Source organism: Mandrillus leucophaeus, unplaced genomic scaffold, assembly GCF_000951045.1.
Source record: "Mandrillus leucophaeus isolate KB7577 unplaced genomic scaffold, Mleu.le_1.0 Scaffold137, whole genome shotgun sequence".
NCBI classification, from domain to species: domain Eukaryota; kingdom Metazoa; phylum Chordata; class Mammalia; order Primates; family Cercopithecidae; genus Mandrillus; species Mandrillus leucophaeus.
The window spans coordinates 2,280,833-2,291,160 of NW_012101332.1; the positions used below are offsets into that span (position 1 = coordinate 2,280,833).

Below are 10,328 nucleotides of genomic sequence, written 5' to 3' on the forward strand. Positions count from 1 at the left end.
GTTGGCCTCAGACCTAAATCTTTGTCTCTTTTCCCAAGTATTGGTATTCTTTGTCTTTCTCCTTGTCCTGTCAGCATTATCTCCATCTTCCACCCCTGTGGGCTAGGCATATTTGACATGGCAGCCATCTTCCCTTTTCTTTTCTTTCTTTTTTTTTTTTTTTTTTTTTTTTGAGATAGAGTCTCACTTTGCCCCCAGGCTGAAGTGCAGTGGTGCAATCTCGGCTCACTGCAGACTCCACCTCCTAAGTTCAAGCAATTCTCCTGCCTCAGCCTCCCAAGTAGCTGGGATTACAGGCGTCCACCACCATGCCTGGCTAATTTTTGTATTTTTAGTAGAGACAGGCTTTCACCATGTCAGCCAGGCTGGTCTCCAACTCCTGACCTCTGGTGATCCACCCACCTCAGCCTCCCAAAGCACTGGGATTACAGGCGTGAGCCACCGCGCCCGGTGCTAATAAGGTCTTTGAGGCGGAGAGTCAGACTTATAACAATTCCTACCCAAGCCTTCCTTGATGTGGCCAGCCTGGGGCCATATTCTTAGGGACCTCCCTTGTGGGTTGAAAAGGGAAACCTGGCCTATCTCCACAGGTCCTCACACAGTGGGATAGAAAGGAGAGGTCGAGATGACCATGGCATGGAACAGCCAGGGGATGCTTCCTGGAGGAAGGCAGTAAGTTAGGCCATCTACAAAAGAGAATTTGTATAGGAGGAAGGAGGTTGTTGTGGGCCAAATCCTTGAATCTCAGCCAAGGTGTGGAACTTGGATAAATACATACTGTGGAGAGAACCCCAGGAAGATGGGGAGATATCCTGAGCTGAGTCTTTATCTGGAGGAATGGGAGATGGATGGTGCCCTGGAAATGAAGGTGATGTTAGGCTAGGAGTTCTTGGACTTGAGTCTGTTGGTGCTTGCTGGTTGCCATTATAAACTCCTGGTCAGGAACATGACATCCTGTTGTGATTTAGGAAGATAAATGCATCTGGATGTATGGGATCGACTGGAAGGGGAAAATCTAGAAGCAGAGAGACCAGTTAAAAAAAAATAGCAAGCATTTATTATGTTGCCAAACCACTTTCCGTTCTTTGCTAGCTCATTGAATCTCAAAGCAACACTGTGAATTGGGTACTGTAATTATCTCCAAAATTTCACAGATAATTTGGTGCCCAGTGAGGTTCAAGGTAACCTACCAAGATCCAACTAGTAAGCTGGGGTGTCTAGACCACCTGATTCCAGAGCCCAAGCTTTTAACTGCCATATAGCACTGCCTTCTCCATTCAGAAAGGAGGAGACTGCTTTTTGACAGGGAAAATGGCATAGAGACCATGAAGAATGGAGAAGGGGTCATGGAAATAAAGCATGAGAGCAGGCCTGGGGGCAGGAGGAGTTCAGATTCCAGAGTAGCAAGTTTGGCTGATTGGGAGGCACTGCAGGTTTTTGAGAACAGGAGTGATAGAACGAAGAAAAATTACTGTACACCAGGTATGGTGGGCGCGTGACTATAGTACCAGCTACTTGGGAGGCTGAGGCAAGAGGATTGCCTGAGTCCAGGAGTTCTGGGCTATAGTGTGCTATGCTGATTGGGTGTCTGCACTAAGTGTGGCCCCAATATGGTGACCTCCTAGGAGCAGGGGACCAGCAGGTTGCCTAAGGAGGGGTGAACTGGCCCAGTTCAGAAATGGAGCAGGTCAAAAGTCCTATGCTGATCAATAGTGGGACTGCACTTGTGAATAGCCACTGCACTGCAGCCTGGGCAACATAGCGAGACCCCATCTCTTAAAAAAAAACAATAAGACAAAAATTACACCAGAGGCAGGGTCAGTGTGTTTGATCTCACCTACATGAGGGATAAGGTTGGGAGTTATGAAAAGAAGATCGTTATGAAAAGGAGATTGGAGCTGAGGGAGTAGGCCATAGGCAGTGCTCTCAGGTGAACAGGAGTACCCCACCCTGGCTCTCCTAACATTTCTTCTTATTCCTTCTGTAGCCATCGTCAGCCAGTGGCAGCAGGAGTCCAAAGAGAAGGTGGTGTCCCTCCTGCTGTCCCACCTTCCCCTGCTTCAGCCAGGCAACACAGAGGCCAAGTCGGAGTACATGAGGCTACTGCAAAAAGTGCTGGCCTACTCAATCGAGAGCAATGCCTTCATCGAGGAGAGCCGCCAGCTGCTTTCCTATGCCCTCATCCACCCAGCCACCACACTGGAGGACCGCAACGCACTGGCCCTCTGGCTGAGCCACCTGGAAGAGCGGTTGGCTAGTGGCTTCCGCTCCCGGCCAGAGCCCTCCTACCATTCACGCCAAGGCTCAGATGAGTGGGGAAGCCCTGCAGAGCTGGGCCCTGGGGAGGCAGGGCCAGGCTGGCAGGACAAGCCACCCCGGGAAAATGGACACGTGCCCTTCCACCCGTCCAGCTCAGTGCCGCCAGCCATCAACAGTATTGGGAGCAATGCAAACACAGGTAAGTAGTCTTTACTAGGAGCTATTTTAAGAACATTATACATATAAACTCAAGATTCAAAGCGAGGCAGTCTGGCTGTAGAGCTCATACTCTGAACTACTATGCTATACTACGTCCACCAAAAAGTATCCCTCCTGGAGATGCTCAGCCCTCACGAAGGGGAGGGGCCACCCATTCAGGGTGCCTATAAATTTCTCTCTCTTCATACCTTCTGTGCTCCCCATCGTGGGGACCTCAGCAGCCATTAAAGGACCAAGATTGAACAGTGTTGATAGAAGTTTGGACCAAAAGAGGAAAAGGAATTGGGCATTCCAAGTAGAAGGCACAGCATGAAATAAGCACAGGGGTGGAACATTAGAGAGGACAGTATACAGACGGATCTGACTGGGGCGGATTTGAATGAGTAATAAGAGTAGCAGAGACTTGTGCTTACTGTGTGCCTATCCCTCTGCTAAGGACTTCATGCGGAAAGGGAGGCAGAGAGGCAAAAAAAGTGACTTGCCCAAGATCACACAGAGGCGACAGAGTCAGCATCAGGATTTGAACTCAGGCCTGTCTTTACCCTCAGACCTCAGTGTGTGAAGGCCACATTCTGGGGGGCATTGAAGGACAGGAGAAGCTTTTGGATTCCAGGCAGTTGCAGGAAACAGGAAATCATTAAAATATTTTTGACTGGGGAGCAAGGATTGGCCTTTGAGGGCAGGCAGCTTGGGTTTGGGGTGCTGCCAAAAACAGATCAGGATTTCTTGGAGAGTGCAAGGCCTTGGAACTCCGGCTGGCATTCTTGTTTTTGTCATTCTCATGCTGTGGCCAGCCTCCACCCCAGTGCAGAGCCAAGCAGGGCTCCTCAGGAACTGCACGATCATTCCAGTCAGGGTAATTTCCTGCCTCTCAGCCTCGCCTGCCCACTTCTTGGCTGAGAAGGGAGAAAGAAGGAGGCCAGAGACACCAAAACAGGCAAAAAGGCCTGTCTTGAGGATTCCCCAGTCCCCCAGGGCCCAGAGTGTGCCATGTTCCCCAGGAGTGCTGAGTGGGGACAGAAGCCAGGGCTGAGGGAGTCTAGAGGCTGAAGAACTCCTGGAAAGAGGGCCCCGATACTCTGGGGTAGGGCAGAAACTTATTAGGGGTGGGCCACTGCCTTGCCCTGTCCCTCAGGTGACTTCCTAGCCAGGAGCATCAGTGTTGTCACAGCTGAGGGAAGATGCTCTGGGGCCTGCAGCAGGCTAGATCTCCTTCCTGTGCTGGGTGTCACTGTAGCACTGGCAGGAACCCCAGCCTTTCCATCAGAAACAAGGCTTGGGCTCTGTCTCAGCCTGTCAACTCCCGTGGGAACTGGGGCAAAGGGCTTCAGCTCCCTGGGCCTTGGTGTCCTCACCTACCCAGGGTGAGGCTCGTTGGCTTTGTTTCATTTCTTTTGGCTAGGCTGACTTGGGGTACTTCTGGATGTCATAGGTGGAGCCCACAGGCCCTCTTAGCACCCTTTTGTCCTTTATCAAATCATCAAACTTCATTGGAAGGACTTCTGTGTGTCATGCTCTGTGCCTGATCATGGGATTGCAGAAGTAATTGGGCTGGGCTGCCATTCTCCATGGACCCACAGTCCAGTGCAAGAGGGAGGCTAGCGAGAAGGGCAGCAAGCGCCAGGCCTGAGGCAGCAGCAGAGGGGTACGTGACCAAGGCATGAAGGGAGAAGTGGTTGATGGAGAAGAGTTGGAGAGGTGAGCAAGGCAGAGGGAAAAGCACAGATAAAGGTCTGGGAGCTCATGGGAACCTGCCCTGTCTTGGGAGTGGTTAAAAATCATGTTGGAGGCCGGGAGTGGTGGCTCACACATGTAATCTCAGCACTGGGAGGCCGAGGCGGGTGGATCACCTGAGGTCGGGAGTTCAAGACCAGCCTAAGCAACATGGAGAAACCCCCGTCTCTACTAAAAAAATACAAAATTAGCCAGGCGTAGTGGTGGGTGCCTGTAATCCCAGCTACTTGGGAGGCTGAGGCAGGAGAATCGCTTGAATCCGGGAGGCAGAGGTTGCAGTGAGTCGAGATCACGCCACTGCACTCCAGCCTGGCGACAGAGCAAGACTCTATCTCAAAAAAATTAAAAATATATATATATATATATACACACACACACACATATATATGTACATATACACACACGCACATATATAAAAACACACACACACCCCTATATATATATATATATTAGCCAAGCGTGGTGGTGGGCACCTGTAGTCCCAGCTACTCGCGAGGCTGAGGCAGGGAGAATTGCTTGAACCTGGGAGGCAGAGGTTGCAGTGGGCCAAGATCACACTGTTGTACTCCAGCCTGGGCGACAGAGCAAAACTCCATCTCAAAAAAAAAGATCAAGTTGGATTCCTTTGCCAACCTCAGACTTGGGATGCACAGAGGGTGTGGAGCATGCTGCAGAAGAGGACCTGGGATCACTCTGAGTCTCCAGGCCTCGTGAGGGGCCAGTTTGGGCTCACTGCAGGAAAAAAAATGGGAGGTAGTGAGGCCCCATAACGGGGTTGTTGAGGAAGCAGCTTACGTACTTCCTTTGTTACAAGATACAATGATGTTTAAGATGGGACAGGTTCCTGCTATCATAGGTCTTCTATTCTAGCAGGGGGTACAGTTAATAAGGAAACAAACCAGCTCACGCCTGTAATCCTAGCACTTTGGGAGGCCGAGGTGGGCGGATCACGAGGTCAGGAGATGGAGACTGTCCTGGCCAACATGGTGAAACCCTGCCTCTACTAAAATACAAAAAAATTAGCTGAGCGTGGTGGCAGGCATCTGTAGTCCCAGCTACTCAGGAGGCTAAGGCAGGGGAATTGCTTGAACCCGGGAGGCGGAGGTTGCAGTGAGCCAAGATCGCACCACTACGCTCCAGCCTAGTGACAAGAGCGAGACTCCATCTCAAAAAAGTAAATAAATAAATTTTGTAGAAAGTAAACAAATAACTTGATAATTTCAGGTTGTGATAGGTGCTGTGAGAAAGACAAGACAGTAATATGATAGAGTGACTGGAATTGGGGCAGCAGAGGTGGGCAGTGACTTCAGATTAAGGGTTTAAGGGTAGGCTTCAGAGGAGGTGAGACTTGAGGGAGCCACCCGTTAAGATCAAGAAAGTAAGAAGAAAGAGCGAGTCTAGAAGTCCTGAGGCTGGAACAGCCTTGAGTGTTTCAGGAACAAAGGGGAGTTTGGGAGGAGTTGAAGGCTAGAGAGGCATGAACCAGGTGGTGGGTTGTGGGAGGGGAGAGTTAGAGAGGAGCAGGGACCAGGTCTTGCATGGCCTTTTAGGCATGTGAAAGCATTTGTATTTTGTTCCCCCTATGAAAGGAAGTCACAGGGAGTTGAGCAGGAGTCAAGTTCGGTCACATTTGCATTTTTAGAAGGATCTTTATGGCTGCTGTGAGGGGCGTGGACTATAGGAGGCAAGAATGAAGGCAGGAAACCAGTAAGGAGGCTATGGCAGTAATTCCTGCCAGGGGCACTGGTGGCTTGAGCCAGTGGAACTGGAGAATTTCAGGAAAGTGGCTGACAGCTTGCTGATGGGTTGGGTGTTGGAGGTAAGAGAATGAGGTATATCTGGTAGGTAGCTCCCCTTGGACCCCAGGTCCCTTCCTCTTGGCAGATTACGGGGCCAAACTGCCATCCTGGCACTGACGGCAGGGGGATGGTCTCCTGTGGTTGGGTCCCCAGCCTAATTTTTTGCTTTTCTCCCACTCTGGCCAGGTCTCCCCTGCCAAATCCACCCTAGCCCGCTGAAGCGCTCCATGTCACTCATCCCTACAAGCCCCCAGGTCCCTGGTGAGTGGCCGAGTCCAGAGGAGCTTGGGGCCCGGGCTGCTTTTACCACGCCCGATCACGCACCCCTCTCGCCCCAGAGCAGCGTGGCCTCCTCTGGCAGTGAGCAGACAGAGGAGCAGGGCTCCAGCCGGAACACTTTCCAGGAGGATGGCAGTGGCATGAAAGGTACACCGGGGACAGCAGCACCAAGACCCTTTTCCAGGGGCTTCTGCAGAGCTTAGAGGACAGAAAGGAGCTGTAGCTGACGCCTGCCTACCCCTCTGAGGAGGGGACATGTCTGAAGGGAGTAGATAGTCCCTGCTTTTAGGGCTCAAGACTAAGCAGACAGACCCCACATCTACCCTAACAAGTTCTGCTCTGACTGGGGAGGAGCCCCATCTTCGCACACCCCAGTCTGACAAGGAAGTCAGAACACAGCTAACTGATGGAACACAGGTTCCAGGAAGAGTTTTGGAGCAATCAGTGAGGTCATTGTGGTATACATCCAGCCGAGCAGCTCAGAACGGTCAGATGTCCTTCCTAGGGAAGGCTGCCTGAGAGGGTCTGGCTAGGCAGATGAAGAAGGAGCTGATGGAATCTTAGCTCCCCGCAACCCCCTCCCAATTTTTTCCATCTTTTGAGGCTTCCTGTGGGTTTAGCCCCACAACTTTTCCTTTACCCTAGTCATCAGGGCCAAACTCGTGACCTTTCACTCTCCCTCCTTTTCCAAAGATGTGCCCTCATGGCTCAAGAGCCTCCGCTTGCACAAGTATGCAGCCCTCTTCTCACAGATGAGCTACGAGGAGATGATGACACTGACTGAGCAGCACCTGGAGTCTCAGGTGAAGCCAAGGGGACCATCAGGGAGGTGTTGGGGGCAGCGCTATTTTGCATTCCTTGCAGCCCAAGCCTCCTCTATCTCCTTGATCTCTATTTGGGTACCTGCAAATATCTCAGCCTCCCATCTCTAGCTTCCTGTCCCCTTCTGCCCTTGTCACAGAATGTCACCAAAGGTGCCCGCCACAAGATAGCCCTGAGTATCCAGAAGCTGCGTGAGAGACAGAGCGTCCTCAAGTCCCTAGAGAAGGTGAGAACTTGGTATCTGCATCTTCAAGGCCAGCCAGCCACTTGGCGGTACCAGTAGACCACAGGCCCTGAGTTGGCCTCCCGAATCCTCGGGTCTGGCCTCTAATAGCCCCAGCCCTAGGGACCCAGACTCCAGGGACCACATGCAAGCTGGCATCAAAAGGCTCACTTGCTGGTAGCTAAGAGGCTCCCCTCCCTGTCTGTCTTGGTGGTTCTAGAATCTGTCTTTTGACTCTACACCTTCTCTCCACTTTTGCTTTTCCATTTCTTGCTGGTCTTTCTGGCAGAGCAGAGTGTCTCTGTCTGTACAATCTCTCTTTCCATTTGATTGTTTCTAAACTCATTTTCCTTCCACATCTGATTTGATTTGATCTGATTGATTTGTGTTCCTCATTCCCTTTCCTTGCCACTGCCTTCTGTTTGTATTTTTCCCTGCTCAGTATCTAGATCTGAATCTCTGATTCTATCCTTGGTGGGTCCCGAAGACTCCAACATTAGACTGGCTTTTCGTAAGTTTTGTAGGACTTCACCTTCATGGGAAAGAGGAAATGTTTGTGGGCTTGCAGTACCCTTACATGCCTTCTCTATGTGCTGGAACCCAGGGTCCTACCCAGTCTTCTGCAAGCTGTGTCTGACTTTCTGTGTAGATACTCTTTGTCTCTCATTATAGGGTCTGCATGTGACCCCAGCCTATGTCCTCCCATGCAGGATGTACTGGAAGGCGGGAACCTGAGAAACGCTCTGCAGGAGCTGCAGCAGATCATCATCACTCCCATCAAGGCCTACAGTGTCCTCCAGGCCACCGTGGCTGCCGCCGCCACCACCCCTACTGCCAAGGATGGGGCCCCGGGGGAGCCATCACTGCCAGGTGCTGAGCCTCCCCTAGCCCACCCCGGCACTGACAAGGGCACCGAGGCCAAGGACCCTCCAGCTGCGGAGAACTACCCACCTCCACCAGCTCCCGCTCCCACCGATGGCAGTGAGCCTGCCCCGGCTCCCGTCGCTGACGGAGACATCCCCAGCCAGTTTACACGGGTGATGGGCAAAGGTGAGACCAGCCACAGCCTAGCAGGAAATCCTGAGGCAGAAAGCCAAGTGAACTCAAGCACCAGGGATCAAATCCAAGTTAGATGTTGGGAGCAGGGCTTTATAAAGCCTGCTGGAGACTGGAACACTACAGAGAGTAGCCGAGACAGGGTGACAAGGCCCCTTGCCCTTGGGCATGTCCAGGCTAATGGTGGATAACAGCCCTTCCCCTCAAAGTGTCTCCAGGCTGAGCAGAAATGAGGCAGTGTGTCAAAAGAAATTCCATGTAGTAAAGGGTGAGCAGTTGAGGGGAGTCCATTGATTTCTCTCAGAGGGGACCGAAGTCCAGGGGATGGGGATGGTGAAATTTATCACAGCTTCAGCCTTTCCTAAAGCAGCATGACGTAGCAGACTTTACGCTTGGATCCAGATTGATCTGGATCTGAATCTGGACCTGGGGCAAGTGACTCAACTCTGAGCTTTAGGTTTCTCAGGCTAAAAATGTCTGTAGTGACAAGATTGTGTAAGGCACTATGTTGTATATCCTCATGATAACCTAAATACCATGGCTGGCACTTAATAGTTGGTACTTATCCAGCCTGAGTCTCCTGTTCCTTCTTGTGCACGAGCCAGCTGGAGGCTGGAACATGGCAGAGGGCATACTAGGGGCTAACCTGCCCTTTCTCACGTCCCCCAGTGTGCACCCAGCTGCTGGTGTCCCGACCAGACGAGGAGAACATCACCAGTTACCTCCAGCTCATCGAAAAGTGCCTGACTCATGAGGTAAGGCCTTCTGTAGCATGCTCAAAAAGGGAAAGGTGGCCAGGTGTGGTGGCTCACGCCTGTAATCCCAGCACTTTGGGAGGCCGAGGCGGGCGGATCATGAGGTCAGGAGATCGAGACCATCCTGGCCAACACAGTGAAACCCGGTCTTTACTAAAAATACGAAAAATTAGCCAGGCGTGGTGGCGGGTGCCTGTAGTCCCAGCTACTCGGGAGGCTGAGGCAGGAGGATGGCGTGAACCCGGGAGGCAGAGCTTACCGAGATGGTGTCACTGCACTCCAGCCTGGGCAACAGAGTGAGACTCTGTCTCAAAAAAAAAAAGAAAAAAGGAAAGGCTGCCCCATCATTCTCAAGACCATTGTGTTGTATGTGGCCCACAGGGCCTTGCCTGACCTGGTACATATATGCCAGCCCTTCCAGTCTTGTATCTTTCCAGTGTTGGCTTTAGAGGCTTCTTCTCAGAACCCTTGTACACACTCTTCCTCTTTTTTTATTTTTTTTTTTTTTTTGTGAACTGCCTCAAATCTTTTTGGAATAAGGCAACGCAGACATAAAAATTTAAAATATTTTTTTTGTTGTTAATGGAGACGAGGTCTCACACTGTTGGCCTGGCTGGTTTTGAACTGACCTCAAGTGATCCTCCCACCTCAACCTCCCAAAGTGCTGAGATTACAGGTGTGACAATTTTCTTTTTTAGAGATGGAGTATTGCTTTATTGCCTAGGCTGGTGTCGAACTCCTGGCCTCAAGTGATCCCCCTGCCCTGGCCTCCCAAAGTACTGGGATTATAGGCATGAGCAACCATGCCCAGCCCGTACATACTCTTTATCAGGAACAGTGTTCCTTCCTCCTCTAGCTATCAGTTCAAAACGTTTATACCTCAGGGACACCTTTACCAACCCCTCATTTTTATTTAGGTTTCTTTTGCTTCCTGTTCTTCTCCCTCAGGGAGGGATAATTTGTCACAGTTACCATTATGTATGTATCTTTCCCTCACAGCCAGACTGTAAGCTCTCTGGGCATGGTCACCTCTGCATCCCAGAATTGCTTGGCACAGGCACAGAGTAGATGAGCAATAAATCTTTTTTTTTTTTTTTGAAACAGAGTCTCACTCTGTTGCCCAGGCTGGAGTGCAGTGGCACGATCTTGGCTCACTGCAACCTCCGCCTCCCAGGTTCAAGT

At 51.2% G+C, this 10,328-nt stretch overlaps 1 protein-coding gene across 2 annotated transcripts in view; it reads left to right on the top strand.

Moving 5' to 3' along the window:
• The window catches only part of SAMD4B (sterile alpha motif domain containing 4B), a 62,692-nt gene that overhangs the window by 39,868 nt on the left and 12,496 nt on the right, over positions 1 to 10,328 (top strand). For both annotated transcript variants that reach the window (XM_011973367.1, XM_011973366.1), the window contains 6 exons: positions 1,988 to 2,458; positions 6,198 to 6,437; positions 6,984 to 7,093; positions 7,252 to 7,338; positions 8,046 to 8,385; positions 9,061 to 9,146. In XM_011973367.1, the coding sequence (XP_011828757.1) occupies positions 1,988 to 2,458; positions 6,198 to 6,437; positions 6,984 to 7,093; positions 7,252 to 7,338; positions 8,046 to 8,385; positions 9,061 to 9,146 (1,334 nt within the window). The remainder of the gene's footprint in view (positions 1 to 1,987; positions 2,459 to 6,197; positions 6,438 to 6,983; positions 7,094 to 7,251; positions 7,339 to 8,045; positions 8,386 to 9,060; positions 9,147 to 10,328) is intronic.